Genomic DNA, 17,821 nt, shown 5'->3' with positions numbered 1-17,821 from the left:
TGCTGGCTGGCAGGGCTTTTTAAAAGAATCGCAGATAGACAAGATGCAGGCTTGGGTGATGAACGTAATAAGAAGTCTGGGTTTTAAGTGTTCACTGGAGATTTAGGGTGATGAATGACATCGCCTCGCTTTAAAACATCTTTATAAAAGCAATTTTGCCCGTCCCATAGAGAATAGTTTCAAATGGACAGAAGTGGAGCTGAAGGTACCTTCTTAGGGTACTGATACGGTATAATCAAGAGGTGCAGGTGGTCACAGCAGAGTGGAAGCCATGGATGCAAACGGCCGCTTGCAGTAGACTTTAGAGCAGAGCTCATGTGGACGTGGTGAAAGGCTGGGGTTCTGAAGGGTCAAGGAAAGCAAGGGGCTAACAACAATAAAAATCATAGGGCCCAAGTGACGGATAAATGATGACATTTATGTTTGATGAAAGAAAAAAAAAGACTGAATATTTAGTTAAAAAGAAAAGAAAGAAAGAAAAGAAATATGCAACTCTCGTCACAGCTCAGGAACATTTGGGCTCTGGACTGCACAGAGCTCCCAATTTACCCCATCCCTTAAAGAGCACAATCATAAATGCCATCCAAGCCCACTAAGTCTCAAGTGGGTGCCCCAAGAGTTCCCTAGTTATTATGTCAGTGGAATGAGTGGAGTGACAGTTTGTTTAGTTTGTTAAGGGCTTGTACCTTCATGGATTTCTTCAGTTGCTTTGCATCGAACAGGGCTGGTGCGGTCACAAGAGCCACCATGATGTGCTCAAAGTGGCCAGAGAGGTCACCCTTCAAGTCGTCTTTCAGCTCCTAAAATAACAACCCCAAGGAGGAAATCGTGAAATATGAAATATGTTCTTTTCTCTTTCCCAACAGCCACCCAGGGAAAGGGAAACGCAAGTATAAAAATCAAGCGGCAGCATGCCCCTCCATAGGGAATTGCAGGAATGCTGAGAACATCTCAATGGACACTAATCTTCATTTTATGACGTCTCCACCATGTCCTGCCTTACACAGACATTTGCAAAGCCCAAAGGAAGCCTGGCAAGTGCACCGGAGTTTGGGACTGCACATTAAAATGCTGTTCCTCTAAGTATACCACACACAGTACACATGGACCAAATGGCCACACCGAGCCACGCATATGCATGATTAAAATAATACCTGATAACTAGGAAAATAGAATGAATGCATTTCCTAGGTCCTTGGTGCTGTCCAAAGGAGGGTAAGGGAGGCCGGGAGAGGGCTCTCTCTGGTAAACTGTTCCTGAGTACCTTGCTTCTCAAAGACCCCACTGGGCTTCACAAAAAAAGGGGAGGACAGTGGCTGGTCATTCCATGCAGGACTCGGGTGTCCTTTGGCGCTGCCCCCCCCCACACACACCTAAGGGCAGGGACGTGGTTCCTATTTCCAATATTAAAAGGAGTGAGTGACATGGAACAATTTGATTTCAGGCCTGGCAGCCAGCAGCCTCTCGGGGAAGTTCTGATGATAAAGCCGCCCTCCACAGACACAGTGGGGTTGTGAGATGGAGCCAAGGACCACCCGATCTCCTGTAACTACAGCGGAGATTTTTTTTCTCTTCAAATGCTGAATTCTGAGCCGGGAGGTGGTGGCACATGCCTTTAATCCCAGAACTCGGAAGGCAGAGGCAGGTGAATCTCTGTGAGTTCAAGGCTAGCCTGGTCTACAAGAGCTAGTTCCAGGACACGCTTCAAAGCTACAGAGAAACCCTGTCTTGGAAAACAAACAACAATAAATAAGTAAATAAATAAATTCTGAATACTGATACCATCTGTCCTCCACCTAAGGGCAAAGAAATCTTACCCCACGCACTCTCATTCCATCACCCAGTGAGAAATGGCTGTTGCCCTTCGCCTCTGTTGATTCTTCCTTCTCATTTTACAGCGTTCTGAAAGGCCAATGAGCCATCTGGGTCACCAACCTATATGTCAGGGGTTTTTGCCCAGGTGTTGACAATTCATTTGAGTACATGATCAAGGGTACTTAATCAATGCTAGACATTTAAAGGTAGCCGCGAAGTAATGCTTACGTCTAAGATGGTTACCCTAACAGGAAAATGAAAGTATTCAAGATGAAATTCAATTTTACTGTATAGTATATTAGTGTGTGATAAAGGGTGTCTGAGAAAGAGCTTTAACGCCTGGGGGGACCGGAGATCATTCTCGGGTGATGTCTCTGATAGTTAGCAGCCTGACTGCTCTGTGTTTAACTCCTTCCTTTCCATAATCCATGACCCACAGCATCCCGAACAACCGTTCCATCTTCTTTGTAATTCTGGGGATGCAACAAAGAGCCTCAGAAGTACCAGGCAAGCATTCTGCCAGTAAGTTAAACCTCCAGGTCCCCAAGTAATCTTTTAAGACTAAACATTGGGTTATATTATCCCCCTGCTTACATACTTCCAATGGCTCCCAACTGTAGCATAAAACCAAGACTATGCACTGACTCTTAAAGATAAAACCAAGCCGAGTGGCATGCAGTAGTCTTAGCACTGGGTAGGAAAGATGCTGAGGTGGAAGGATTATTTTAATACAAGTGCTCAGGACCAGACTGGCAACATGGTAAAGTCCCATCTGAAAATCCACAAAGACAAACAGTCAGGCACAGTGACACACGTCTATATATACACAGCACCGATTGTCCTTGCGGCCAGCTAGGCAGCAGCATCGTAATGGCACTGCTTCCTCACCCCGTCACGGGAGCCAGTCACCAGTTACCCTCATCATCCCATTTTTGTCTTTATCACACTTGCCAATGACTGAACTTATCATATTTCCAATAGGATGCTAACTCCGCAAGAGAAGGGACGAACGGCCTCTCCCGCTGTCCGGCGGAGACAAGACTACTCAACAAATAGACGACAAACCAATTGTGTGGTAGTCCTGTTCCGTTTTTGTTTTGTTTTGTTTCTTTCTGAGACAGGGTTTCTCGGTATACCTTTGGGAGCCTGTATTGGAACTCTCTGTGTAGACCAGGGTGACTTTGAACTCACAGAGATCTGATCGCCTCTGCCTCTCGAGTTCTGGGATTAAAGGCGTGCGCCACCACTGCCCGGCTGGCAGTCTTGTTCTTAGGTATTTATTTTTGGAAACTTCTGTTGGTTTCCATCTGTTGAATTTACTGAGCCTGTGCTTACATAACTATTTTAAAATTAAAATAGAAACTAAAGATTATCTAAGGCAGACTTTGTAAGACGGCTGTTCTGGTAGCCCTTTGTGGGAGGGCTATCCTCCATCCTGTACGATGTTTAACAGTATCTCTAACATCTGGAATCACCCTCCACCCCGAGTCTCACGTGGGGCCATCAGAAGGTCTCTATTCAGGCTGGGGACGTCTCAGGTGGGAGAGTATTTGTCCAGCACTCACAAAGACCGGGGTTTGATTCCCCAGAATCACATAACCTGGGGCCTAGTGACTCCCGGCTGTGATTCCAACACTTGACAGTTGAACAATGGAGGATCAGAAGTTCAAGATAATAATCTCCATCTACTTGTAAGTTCCAGGCTGGTCTGGGCTACATGAGACCCTGTCACCCACCCCCTAAAAAAAACCCAAAAAACCCTAAATCTCCCTTTTAGGCCAAGTATCCTGTAGGGAGGGGATTCACCAATGGCTTGGAACCATTTCTGCAACCCTTCCCCTTCCATACATTCCTCGTGTTTGGTGATCCTTAACCCTAAAATTATTTTCATTTCTACTTCACAACTGCAATGTAAGTAAGTTGTGAGCAGGATATCTGCTATGTGACCCCTGCAAAAGGCTCATTTGACCCTAAACAACCCACAGTTTGAGAACCGCTGCTCTAAGGTGACGTTTTTTCATTCCACAGTGAAGACACAGACGCCCCAAAGCCACTGCAATGGTGAAATGCAAAACCAAGACTCAGAGGCCTGGTTCTCGAGTGGATGCACATGGCGTCTTCTGCCACACTCAGTCTGAACCCAAAGATCTGCGAGTGCCCCACAGAGGAAGACCCGAGACTCGGGTGATTGTCTCCTCAGGGCGGTACCTGTTCATACGTCGCTTGATACTCTTTGGCAATCAGCTGTCGCTGCGCATTCGACCGCTCTGTCAGGATGCTGATGAGGGTTTTCTCGTCAGTTCCTAAATGAGACCAAAGTCACTTATCAACTGAGGGTTCTCCGTATTAGTCATCCGAACCAAGTGCTTACAGTAAGGCATTTTAAATTTCAGTATACAGCTTCTTACTGGGCTAGAATCTGTGTGTTTGCCTGGGTTTTGTTTTTGTTTGTCTGTTTGTTGTTGTTTTGTTTTTGGAAAAGAAGTTAACTATTTGGGCAATTTGGGAGATGGAAAAATGAAAACCCCAGACATTGCTTGTCTAGTCCTCTTAGGCATGCAGACAGGAGTACGAAGAACCTCCTACTTCACCCTCAGGAGGCTGAGTGACTCTCATGGAATTTCAGCCCTCACTCCATAGCTGGCATCAGATCGTCTATCCTCTCAAGGGCACAGACACAGGATTGAAAGATTTATTGAGAACCTGCTATCTATAAGGTGCCTTTTTACTCCTTGTTATAGCGAGAGTTACAGGGTCTCCGTACCGTGATAGCCAAAGCCACCCTAAAGATGACATTAACACTCAGAGAGCCTGTTTCATTTGTCAGTCACATGGCTTCTAAGTAATGCAACAAACTATCATCCCCAAACACGATTTTTGCTGTAGTTTGAATATGAAATGAGCCCCCTTCACAACTGTGTTGAATATTTGGTCCCCAGATGTCATTTCAGAAAATGACAGACATCTCAGGGGGTGGGACCTAGAAGATATAGGTCATTAGGGACATTCCTTTAAAGGTTATTCTCTCTCTCTCTCTCTCTCTCTCTCTCTCTCTCTCTCTCTCTCTCTCTCTCTTCTTGTCAGCCTTGAGGCAAGGAGGTAAGTAGTCTGCCACGTGATGATCTTACCACAGGCTCAGGATCAATTAAGGCAAGTACCACAGACTGAACCCTCTGGAAACCATGAGCCAAAATCTTTCTTACTGATCACAGGTCATTTACCACAGTAACACGAAATCTGGTTCACACCTCCGTGGTGAATTTCACATGCATGTGTTTGTAAGGTCAGATCGGGCCAGAACTGAGGCCAGCTTGTCTGAGAATGTCCTCAATGCCACTAATTTTCGGTAGAATATTATGACAACTGTGGGAATCCGTGTCTACATCATTGGCTGGAGAGAACTGTGCTAAGATGGGAAGTGCTGAGGGGCTTGCAGGCCTTGGGGGTGCATGGCTAGAATGGTGGGAACATCAACCGGGATTAGAGGCTAGGTTTCTCTGAGCTGAGGTAACACCCGTACACCGTATCTACACAGCCTGTGACTGCGCTACACAGTCTGTATCTGTGGAGAGGGGAAAGAACCTGTGTGCTTGGCTGCTTGTTGGCCTCCCAGTGTGCTTGCCTTTGATCTTGTGTTTTCTGCAGAATCAGACTGCAGCGTACTTGATCTGTGAGTCTGGTAGCCAGCTTAGACCTGCAACAGTACCAATACCAATGCCCAGTTACTGTGCCTCTCCATATCGCAGCATGCCCTCATGCTAGACTTCATCTCTGGCTTGTTTTTACTCTGCTCTTTCGTCGATGTCAGGACTATGGATAGAGCTATCCAAAAACAAAACAAAACAAACAAACCAACAAAGCCTTAGGAACTGGGGCTGGGGATGGAGCGCTTGTTTTACTTCAGGAAGGCCATAAGTCAGGAATGGGAACTCACACCTGCAAAGCCAACACTCAGGAGGAAGATGCAGGAGGCTGGGAAGTTCATGGCCATTGTTCCATTCAGAGTGAGTTCCAGGCCAACCTGGGACATGTGCCACCTTGGCTCAAAATATATTCTGGGAACTATTCTCTGTTCTTTTTTTCTGCTCCCTACACTGCAGCGCTCATCTCTATAAGTCCTCTGTCCTCTGTGACCCTGCCCTTATTCTTTACTTCTAGATAATTTGTATGCTTTCCTAATCTCTGTGTGTGCACCCATGTGTGCAGATATCCACAGAGGCCAGAAGAGGACGTCAGCTCAGCTTAGGAGGGGTTGAGAGGAGGAAAGAAAAGAAGAAACTGATGTAATTACATCTTAATAAAATGCATGAAAATTTTCAAAAGGAACAAATACTAAAATAGTAACCAAAAAGTTTGAAAGATAAGTGAAAAAAATTTTTCATTGAAAAAACAAACAGTCTTGTATAAGAGAAGATAATGCTGACATAAACTCTTAAAAAAATATTTCACAGAATTACACAGGTTGTCATTAAAGCCACATTGGAAGAGGAAGAGTCCCCCTACAAGCCAACAAGCAAAGAGTAAAAACAATCCCCCAACATGAGCAGCCCCTGTAAGGCTGGAGCAGCTATAACAAGAGTACTGAGATGGGTACAGATAGAAGAGCAGGGAACTCATAGCCAAGCAGGGTCTCTGTGAGTTCGAGCCTAGCCTTGTCTACAGAGAGAGTTCCAGGCCAGCCAGAGCCACACAGAGAAACCCTGTCTCAAAAAACAAAACAAAACAAACAAAAGCAAAACAAAATGTACAGAAGGCATAATCCTAGGAAAAATACTAAGCATGATTTTTGCTAAAATATAAAACGGGATAAAATGTTTTGGTTTTGGCCATTTCATGGCTGGAGATTTTATTTACAAAAGGTTGAATACAGAAACCAATGACCACTAGGCAACAAAGCCTCTCTTGGCACCCCTTGAGAAGACGGTGCAACTTCATGGCACGGTACTTGGAACCCCTAAAGAAGACAGTGCCATGTCAAAGGGCTAAACCATGTGAAGACGTCATACATGAAAGAGGAAACAAAAGAAAAACTGATGCTTGGCTTTATCAGTATTTAAAGAGAGGGGAGGGGGGAATTCATACAGCTTCAGACCTAGTCTGTGGGAAAAATGGCATGGTACTTGTACAGCCTGTGTTAAACAGTAAGGAACATGGATCAAGAGAAAGTCTCATGCATTGTGGAAGGAGTTCTATGTATTATTATTATTATTATTATTATTATTATTATTATTATTATTATTATTATTATTACTGAGTGCACGATGGGGGGACACCACAGCATGCACATGGAGATTAGTCAATTTTATGGAGTCAATTCTTTCCTTCGGCTGTGGTTTCTGGGGATCGAACTCAGGTCGTTGAGTTTGTGTAACAAATACTTTACTCTCTAACCTACCTCACCAGCCCCAAGAGTAATCTTTAAACCATTTTGGAGATCAAATTGGCAATATTTCTAGTTGGTTTAAAAGTGAATATTCTGGTAATTTCCACCCAGAAATCACAACTCTTGTCATGTCCTGGAGAAATACTAGCCAATGCACACAATGGAGTTAAAGCAGGGACATTCACCAAGGACTTTCACGCAGTAATAGAAAAGAATTATAGGCAATTTGAATGTTTCATCAACATTCCAAGTTTATGATATAATATACAATAGACTACTATGCAGTTAAAATTAATGACCTAGAGCTAAACATATCAACATGAATAAATCTCAAAAACATTATGTTAAGAGATAAAACCAAATGGCAACGGAATGTATAGATCACTTCTCCAGTTTGCCTGGTGGAAAGTTTAAAGACGGTACGTACATACGTATGGAGCTGTGGTATCGAAGGCCCACAAGCATAAAGTCTAATTTAGGAAGATGATTTTCTCTAGGTAATGGGGTAAGAATAAAGCCTAGGAAGAATGGCCAAGGACTGTGTCTGTAATGATTTGTGGTTATGGCGGTGATAACTGTTGGAAGGAGCTGGGGTGGTGTTCGATTTTAATTACGTCAACATTCCAAATGCATTCTTTACTAAAACTCGCTGTCCATGATCTTCTCATCACGGCACACTTTAGAATGTCCGCTGACAAATTCTCTCATTCAGGATTCAATTGCTGCCAACTGGCTTCTCAGATGGGAACTTCCCTGGCTGGCTTCAACACTGACAGGGGCTTACAAATCACTCACCGATTCCTTTGATTGCTTTCCGGATAGCTTCAGCATCCACTGCTGGGCTAAAGCCTGGATAATCTCTTATGGTTCCTCGGGGTCCAACCTAGAAGGGAAAGTTCCACCAGGTCAAAACCTTTACTTATATTGCATTTAAATATACTCGACTAAATGTTCATCTCAAGTGGTCATTATTGAAATTATCTAGAAGTGTTTATGTTGTTTAAAATGCTGCTGTCCCCAGAGGCCCAGTGTGTGACTAAATAATTGCTCTTTGACAACAGGAAACCCAGAGCCTGAACCCAGCCCAGAGGCAGCGTGCTCAGAGATATTGTACTGGCACAGCTCGGGGAAGATCCCAGCGGTTTTGTGTCTGCATAATTAAGTACCTGGAGCAAATGCCTTTAAATCGTTAGAGGTCCATGGCAGAAGCTCTGGTTCTCTGAAAGAGCAGCAAGTGCTCTTAACTGCTGAGCCATCTCTCCAGCTCTAGTGTGCATCTGTGGCAGCCTGGCTTCTTGTGTTCCTGGCAGAGTGCAACAGTTTCCCCTCCCTAGACACACAGGCAACATGGCTTCTGCTACATGTAGGAAGAGTCCCCTCCCCAGCCCCCTGGCCACCAGGAGCATACTTTCTTTTGTGTAACAAGCTGCACACATGAAACGTTGCTTCTCTAGGGCAATGAATTGTTTCAACACCTGTGACCTTGTATACACACAACAAGAACCCTTCCATTGTCTTCATCCACTGTTATTTCCCTGCAAGAATTCTCAGTATGCGCCTCATCATGCCAGAAGCAGATGTGGTTGGGAGGTTCTGGGATGGTTTAATTAATGTTGACCGCTGTCCTTGGGGAATGCTACTCTAAAGGATTAGAAAGTGAAAATGCTATTAAGATTGTCGGCTCTTGTGCACTGTTTAACAGATGTGTGATTGAGAGCCATGGATTGTGTTTTTCCTGAGAACTCCACTGACATCCTGGAGCTTCAAGAATAACAGAATTATTTTAAAAAATAATTACTGACTTTAAGCACATAAATTAGAAACATGACGGTAAACTGGGAAAGAGCATATTGCTAAAAGAATAAAATAAAATATTCTTTTATTTTATATTCTTTTATTTAAAATATTCTTTTATTTATTTTATGCTGGAGAAACTAGATGACAGACAAAGGGTGTTGAGAAAATTCAAAGTTAACGAGTACTTATATAGCATATTCTGACCTTTTAAATAAAAATCTGTGCTAATAGCAGTAACAGTTAACGTTTTCTTTTTAAACAGGGCTTTCTATCCTCCTACTGAATGGTATTGACTGTGTTGTTATGAACTAATATGGTCGCATTTCCCCTCTTTTAAAGTGTCTAATATTTTCCTGAAAGGACATTATCTTGTCACACTAAAGTGAAGGGAGAATTAGTGTGCCAGCACCGGAGCAATGAGAGCCTGCTGACTCAATATGTCAGAAGGAACAATTTGTTGCAATGTTGTCAGACATTGTTTAAAGTGCCCCCAATAAAAAATCTGAACTAACGAGTTAGAATGTGCAAGATGCGAAGACAATAAAAGCCGTATAATCAGTCACTTTAGCATGATCTTCCCTCAACGCTTAATAAACCTTATAAATTGGCAGAGCCAATTGGCTTCATTTCATTAAAGTCCACTCCTACCACTGAGCTCCTGTGTTCCCCTTATCCGCCCACCTCCGATATTGGGTGTTCTGGAAGGATTACTGGGGTGCCCAACACTCCGCACCTTACACACGTTAGCTACTGTCTATAGCAGCCCCGCTGCTAAGCATGATCATCTCTGCACAGACAACATCAGGATTTAAGGAGACTGCAGAATTCACTTCCATCTGCTCATCTAGTTAAGCCAGAGATCTGCGTTTGCAAGGAGTCTTTTCAGTTCTAAATCGTCCTTGGCATCCTTTTCCTGAAACATGTCTCTGTACCTTGGAGGTGACATTTTAAAATGCATGTGACCATGCCCCAGATTTACTTTAGATAGGCTGAATTTTATTTTGAGGAACCAGGTGCTAGGTTTTACTTGCTTATGAAGTTCTATTTGTGTGATCCTATCCCACGAAGATACTCAGCATGGCTACTTCTGAGCACAAGAAGACAACATTAAGGCCGGATCCCCAATATTCACATATTACAAAGACTTTTTGGAATTTACACCCTTGCTATGACCTCTGCACTGCCCTCTACCAAAGAGAGGAGGATAAAATTCCTAACTTATCATGCAACTCTCTTTCTAGTGAGAGTCAGACGGGGGAGGAACAAGTTATATAATGAGGGATTCCTCCCCTTCTCCCTCCCTCTCCCCAACATACACACATCTGTCAACTTGAAAAAACCATGGAAATCTGATTTTTATTTAGTTGTTCATTTTGCTGTGCAGGAATCAAACCCCAGGGTCTCATACATGACAACCAAGTTGATCACCACTGAGCCAAAGCCTGACCCCAGAACACAGGAGTTCCGAAGTAGAATTCTAGTGAAGTATTGAAAGTGTTTTAGTCACTTAAATGAAGTATCGTAGGATTTTTTTTTTGGTAAGAATTGGTTATCTAGGCCACCCGGCATTATTCATATGATTTATAAAAACTCACTGTAAGATAAATAACCAGACTCATATTGTTCATTAATACATGCCAGATAATGAACAAAAGACCTCACAAACATGTTAAATTTCTTCAGTGACCTTAATAAGGTATATATAATGATTTCCTTTAAAAACAGAGGAAGTTGGAGGGATAACTCAGCAGTTAAGACCAAGTTCAGTTCCCAAGGCACAAATCAGGTGGCTCATCAACATCTGTAACACTGATCCAGGGTATCCAATGTCTCTGGCCTCCACAGACACTTACACTCATGTCCACATACCCACATGTTCACACACGCACACCTACACATAAATTACAAATAACAGTACATGGAAGTACTCAACCTCACAGGGACTGTTTGTTTAAGGAAGGTGCCTGGATTTAAAGCCACCTCCAAATGTCCTGTTCTACAGCACTCTGCTTGGGCTAGGGGTTAGGGAACACTATCTCAGTGGTTCTCAAAGTGGGTTCCTGGACCAACTCCATGGCAGTCTCCTGGAATTTACAGAGATGTAGATACTCAATCCATAGCCCAGTCTCCCAGAGTCCACACCGGGGTAGGATTCAGCATCTGACTAAACAGTGCCACTTGGTGATTTTAATGGATGATCAAGTGGCATAAACAACATTCTGCTTCATTCTCAGTTGCCTGAAAAGTAGAATAAAGCCAGCAAGCGAGTCTTGAGTTCTGGATGGGTGTGGAAGCTGAGGAATTTAATAATAAGTGCTGCTTCAGGAATGTTGGTGTTGATAGACAAAGCTATTTTGGTTGCCTGCTTCACTGAAGCTTTAGTGTCTCACCAGGCAAATCGTTAGGGTGGCTGACCTCAGGGCTTCCTCAGCAATGTGTCCAGGGGTCTGAAGAAGATGTTTAAATTCCTTTCTGTGCTCACTCATGGGAGAAACATTTACCCTTTCAAGTCTTGCTCTTGTAAACACAGCCATTTCCCCAGACGCCCAAGAAGCAGGGTGTTTCAGAACCTGAGCACTGGGGTTGTGATGGCTCAGACACAGTGGGCAGGAGCAGAAGGATGAATGGGGCTCAGAAATCCAGGAAGAGGGGGACACACACATATTTGGATCATGTTATCTATGAAATATGGGTTTTGATATGAAGAAGACCTGACTCCTCAGAAGTATTTGTCTCCTATGATGAAGATCGTCCAGCCGCTGCCTTCCTTAGCCTCTGTGCTGGACAGACAGTTTCATGTCAACTTGACCCAAGTGTCAGACAGACAGACAGACACACACACACACACACAAAATGTAATAAAACATATTTTTGTCTTCTTTCTTAGACCTTGCTTCTTTTGAGAATTATCAAATGATGCTTCTAGATGGTTCACAGTCAAAATTCTACAGAGGCAGGCTTCATCTTTTCCAACACTGTCAAAAGTGTTGTCAACACGATTTCAACAAGCCTCCAGTGTTCAGGTAAGGGCCTTAATCACCACGCAGAGAGAGGAAAATGAAAGGAGCCAAGGTCCAATAACAGCTGGGGCAGATTTGAGACCCTCTTCTACCTCATGTGAGACCCAGGTATTAATCTTATATATTGTAATATGTATGTAATAATATATAATGCATTAATACATACATGGGACTTCAGCACCCACACACACACCCACACACACACACACACACACACTGGCCCAATTCTGCATCTACTCAGTAATAGGCTTTGAGTAGCATGAAATCACACCTTCTTATGTGGGCAGTCCTGGATGCTAATAGAATTTAATTCTGACCCCTTTGTCTCTGATTTACCAGGTTTAACCAGGGGTGCTCCATAGGTCACTCAAATTGCAGTTTTATCTTGATTAATTGTCATGTCTCCACCATGGCTGGACTTGAATCAGGCAGTGTGAGGAACATCTCTTTAGTGCTCATTTCAATCCTTCCCAGAACACCTCCTTTCTCCCTGAGACTGAAAAGTTGGATTTTGTTTGGTTTACCCAAACACCAACCTTAAAAAAAAAAAAAAAGGACTGAAATTCGGTTCTAACCAGTTTTCTAACAACTTCCTGCAGAGAGCCAATGGTCTAAGTGCTAATAGTTACCTAAAAAAGAAGGGTTAACACAGACACACCAGACAGAAAGTTACCATCAGCACAGAAGAGGCCCCTCACTTGACTTGGAACAGTCAAGTTTCAGAACCGGATATTCCGTTCCTGAGATGTGGTAGCTGAGAGGGAGGCCAGCGGAGGAACACAGCACCCGCTCTTGGATGCAGGTGCATCTCCCATCCCAGGTGTGAACCTGCAGGTCAGGAAGAGCAAACACACCAGGAAAGAAAGAGTGGTGCATTGTCTCCACCCAAGTGAGGAATGGGGAACCATGGCTCTCGGAACCCTTTGAACTCCACCCCTATGGCAGCTAAACGCCAGGAAGACTGTGGGCACGGTTGGATCACAGGCCCTCTGTCGCTCTCTTTCACAAATCAGGCCACACCCTCCTGCATCCTCTACTTCACCAGCTGTGGCCTTGTGTCTCCCTCCTCCTTGTGGCTGTGACCCAAGCCCAAGAAGACTTTGATGATAGAAGCGGAGCGGAGCTCCGTCCCCCACACCAAGTTCCCTTCAGGACTCCAGTCATGTTTTTCGCAACTACGTTGTCTAATGAAGCTCTTCTTTGGTCTTTCTATCTACAGGGCTCCATCCTGGCTCTCTATGCTATTCCCTCTTCTGAAAGGTCTCAGCCTCCCCTCTACAGAGCTAAAACCACTTCCAAAATTTCCTTACTCACAAAAGCACCGTCACCATCCACAAACTCTCTCATCTTAGCACATGGCACCTGCCCGGTGATCGTGGCACTGGTAGCTTTCCTCTGGACGAACCACGGGAAGTAAAATCGGGTGTCCTCATCTGTCAAACTGCATCAACCAAGTCCCCAGCAAAGAAGGGAAATGTCAGGTGGGGAAGGGCAGCTGCACTCTGCTTGTCCCCAGGAACACACGATTACGGGGGAGTTTGACCTCTCTGCGGACTGCTGCCTGGAGCATTCCTCAACGTTTCCAGCCTTACAGATCCCCCTACACACACCACACACACACACACACACACACACACACACACACACACACACACACACACGCGCGCGCGCGCATGCCTTGGGGAAGGCAGGCAAACACTCTATCACTGAGCTACATACATCTCCAACACCAAAGGAGATTTTCATTTCTTCTACACGAATCCCGTGTTCCAGAATGTTTCATTTTGCCAATCTTCATTACATCCACCTACTTCCCATTTTCCTAGTGATTAAAGATATATTTTACAATCAAAGCTTCTAATCAGCATTGTGATGGTGCCATTGGTGTCAGTGCTACTATAATTTCACTAAAGGAAGAAAGGCAGATGTGCTTTTGGAAACTCTGAGCTGCGACGTGAGTTGCACGGTGTTTTAGTGATGATATGTTTGGCTTTGTCCCAGTACTTGACAAAGAGTTTCAAAATCCCTGGAATTTCCTGGGTGGCAGGAATGTCCTTGCTCTGAGACTTGGGTGACTCATCATTGGTCCTTGGACAATGTCAGGATGGGAGTTGGTCACCAGAAAGACTATGTAACTTAATTTAGAGGGCTGGAATTGGAGTCAGCTCCACCTCTTGGGAAAGAAAGAAGTCTAGATGTTGAATGCAATACTATAATAACAAGTTAATAATTTAATCAGTCATGCCCAGTTAAAACTCTGACCACTGAGGCTAAGAGGAGCTTCCCTGTCTGTGGAGAGACGCTAACATGCAAGCAGTGCAGTACACTCAGCTCCAGTGGGGGAGAGGCATGGAGATGCACACACACACACACACACACACACACACACACACACACACACACACTATGTCTTTTTAAATAGCTGTTTTTATTTTATGTGCGTGGGTGTCTCACCTGCATATATGTCTGTGCACCGTGAGCACGTCTGGAGCCTGCAGAGCCAGAAAAATGAACTAGAGGCAGTTAGGACCCACCATGTGGGTGCCGGGAATTGAATCCAGATCTTCTAGAAGAGCAGCCAGTGTACTTAGCCACTGAGCCATCTCCCCAGGCCCTGTTATTGTGTCTTAATAAGAAGTTACATCCTGGAGCTGAAGAGACGGCTCCATGCTTCCTCGCACCCACATCAGGCAGCTCACAACCCTCTGTAATCCCAGCTTCAGGCGATCAAACATCTGTGGCTTCCCCAGGAATCCTGCACACGTGTGTACATAGACTTAGAGACACAGGCACATACACACAAATAAAAATAAAATAATTATTTTTCAAAATGTTATAAGCTGTTCTACTTTTGAGGCAACATACAACTTCATCACAGAGGACACACTGAGGCCACAGAGATAGAATATTTATTCACAACAGTGGCAGAGTTTCAGGACCTTTAGCTAGAGAGCGGAGAAACCAGCCATTCCTTCCTCAGAGGAATGTACCAAAAAGTGCCCGAGGACTTCTTCCTTGACCCTCTTCTGCCTGAGGCCCTAAGGGCAGGACCCAGAGACACAAGCTGCGGGGGTTCTTTCCAGAGACCTCAGGTAAAGCTGGTGACTCCTAACTGCACCACAGAAAAGAATTTGGGATGAGCTGGCATGAAGCCTGGCTTAAGCGTGGGCATTAAGGAGAAAGAGGTGTGTGCATATTCAAACGTGAAAGGGCCTTTTACATGGACAGCCCTTGCATCTCAAGAGTTGATCATTCTTTCCTTTCCGGTTACTGAGCTATTAGATAGGATTTCAGCTAATGAGATAAACCATGGGCCATACAGGCTGCATACGTAAGGTAAGGACTTTCTACTGTAAACCAAGTACACAGTCTTATTTTTGAGATTCCCAGAAAGCTGAGTTCTCATCTAGGAAAGACTTGAAGGGCATCTACTTAGTTATTAAAAGCACAGCTCACTGTTATTTCAACGTTCTTATTTAAAATAGCTGCAGGAAAGAGGAAAGTGTCTTAATATAGACAACCTTCACAGCAAACGTCATCAATTGTGCTGAAATCTGTGACTTTGGGCTGGCGAAGACTCCAACCGGAATGGGAGGCTCCTTGCCTTTCCCATACCTTCCTAAGTTTCTCTTTTAATCCTGAGCTAATGACAATAAGCTAACCAGACACGGGTAACCCCAAACTGACCTAGGGGTGTGCGGGAATTGTGGGCCGGAACACAGTTGTACTTGGGTGTGTGTTTGCTCTTGTGTGCCAGGAGGAAAAGAAATCCCACTGAGAATGAACACAGCTGCAGCCTTGGACACAAACTCTGTCAATAACAAAGTTCTTAAGTTGTCTTTCACGTAATGCATCCGGAATCCTCTCGAGAACAGCTTGGAACTAGCTTTAGAAAAATGGATTTGTGCAGAAGTGAGTTTGTCCAGCCAATGACCTTTTGATGTTACAAACACAAAATCCCCAAGCCCCCAGTGCAGCACAGGACAACTCCCCTAGAGAACGGTGACTCAGGAAGCGGTGTGATACCCATTTCTGCTTGTGCCGTACAGACTCCCCGCTGCACCATCCAACTGAAGAGCAGTTGCCTCCCTCTCCTTCCTAAGAGGCCCCTGACACAGCCAGGTGGAGGCAGCTCTGAGTGCCTTGCTCCCAGGATCCTTGTCAGTCAACCATGCAATAAAGATTATTTTTTCCTTGCAGCAACCCAGTGCCACAGGGCTGGTCCATATGTGAGTAGGGTGCAAATCTGTGTCATAACAGAACTTTCTGGAAAGAATACAAGCTCAGAGGGCTGGGAGGTAGCTTAGTTAGTGAAGTGCTTGCTTTGTGAGCACGAAGGACTGGGTTCTGACCCTCAGCACTAGTATGTATTGCATTGAATATGTAAATTGCTTTTGGTAAGATTGCCATTTTTACTATGTTAATTTTGCCTACCCAAGAGCATGGGAGATCTTTCCACTTTCTGGTATCTTCTTCAATTTCTTTCTTCAAAGATTTAAAGTTCTTTTCATACAGGCCTTCCACTTGTTTGGTTAGAGTCACTCTGAGATATTTTATGCTATTTGTGGAGGGGTGATGTTTCTCTGATTTCTTTCTCAGCCCATTTATCATCTGTTTAAAGGAGGGCTACTGATTTTTTTTAAGTTATCTTGTATCCTCCTACATTACTGAAAGTGTTTATGAGTTGTAGAAGTTCATTGGTAGAAATTTTGGGGTCACTTATGTAAACTATCATATCATCAGCAAATAGTGAGAATCTGACTTCTTCTTTTCCAATTTGTGTCTCCTTGATCTCCTTTTGTTGTCTTATTGCTCTAGCTAGGACCTCAAGAACTATATTGAATAGATATGGAGAGAGTGGGTAACCTTGTCTGTTTAGGAGTCTTGATCATGTTCTCCACAGATGGGAGAATTTAAAAGGCAGGGGGAAATCCGAGACACAACAGGCAGCAACAGGTAACGGTCAACAATACAAAAGGACAGCCTACAGAATAAGAAAATATCTTCATTATCCCCACATCAGACAGAGGGCTGATCTCCAAAATATACAACGAACTCAAGAAATTGGTCACCAAAAGAACAAATAATCCAATTTTTTAAAAAAGGAGTACAGACCTAAACAAAGAACTCTCAACAGAAAAATCTAAAATGGGTGAAAGACACGTAAGGAAATGTTCAACATCCTTAGCCATCAGTGAAATGCAAATCAAAACAACTCTGAGATTCCATCTTATACCTGTTAAGAATGGCTAAGATCAAAAACACTCATGACAGCTTATGCTGGAGAAGATGTGGGGTAAAGAAAACACTCCTGCATTGCTAGTGGAAGTGCAAGCTGGTACGGCCTTTTGGATATCAGTGTGGCAATTTCTCAGAAAATTAGGAAACAACCTTCCTCAAGACCCAACAATACCAGTTTTGGTTATATACCCAAAGAATGCTCAATCATACCACAAGGACATGTGCTCAACTATGTTTGCCATAGCCAGAACCGGAAAACAACCTAAATGTCTCTTGACTGAAGAATGGATAAGGAAAATGTAATACATTTACACAATGGAGTACTACACAGTAGAAAAAAATAATGACATCTTGAAATTCGCAGGCAAATGGATGAACCTAAATAACATCATACTGAGTGAGGTAACCCAGACCCAGAAAGACAATTATCATATGTACTTACTCATAAATGGGTTTTTTTTTCTGGTTTTTCTAGACAGGGTTTCTCTGTGGTTTTGGAGCCTGTCCTGGAACTAGCTCTTGTAGACCAGGCTGGTCTCGAACTCACAGAGATCCTCTGCCTCCC

General features: G+C 43.9%; 1 protein-coding gene across 1 annotated transcript in view; it reads right to left on the bottom strand.

The window, feature by feature from the left end:
* Window positions 1–17,821, bottom strand: part of Anxa3 (annexin A3) — a 52,797-nt gene that overhangs the window by 19,427 nt on the left and 15,549 nt on the right. The window contains exons 3-5 of the mRNA XM_005359522.2: window positions 7,994–8,081; window positions 4,024–4,118; window positions 687–800 (exon numbers count right to left, since the gene is read on the bottom strand). Coding sequence (XP_005359579.1) covers window positions 687–800; window positions 4,024–4,118; window positions 7,994–8,081 — 297 coding nt within the window. The remainder of the gene's footprint in view (window positions 1–686; window positions 801–4,023; window positions 4,119–7,993; window positions 8,082–17,821) is intronic.

Source organism: Microtus ochrogaster, linkage group LG1, assembly GCF_000317375.1.
Source record: "Microtus ochrogaster isolate Prairie Vole_2 linkage group LG1, MicOch1.0, whole genome shotgun sequence".
NCBI classification, from domain to species: domain Eukaryota; kingdom Metazoa; phylum Chordata; class Mammalia; order Rodentia; family Cricetidae; genus Microtus; species Microtus ochrogaster.
This window is presented reverse-complemented; position numbering and strand designations above follow the sequence as displayed.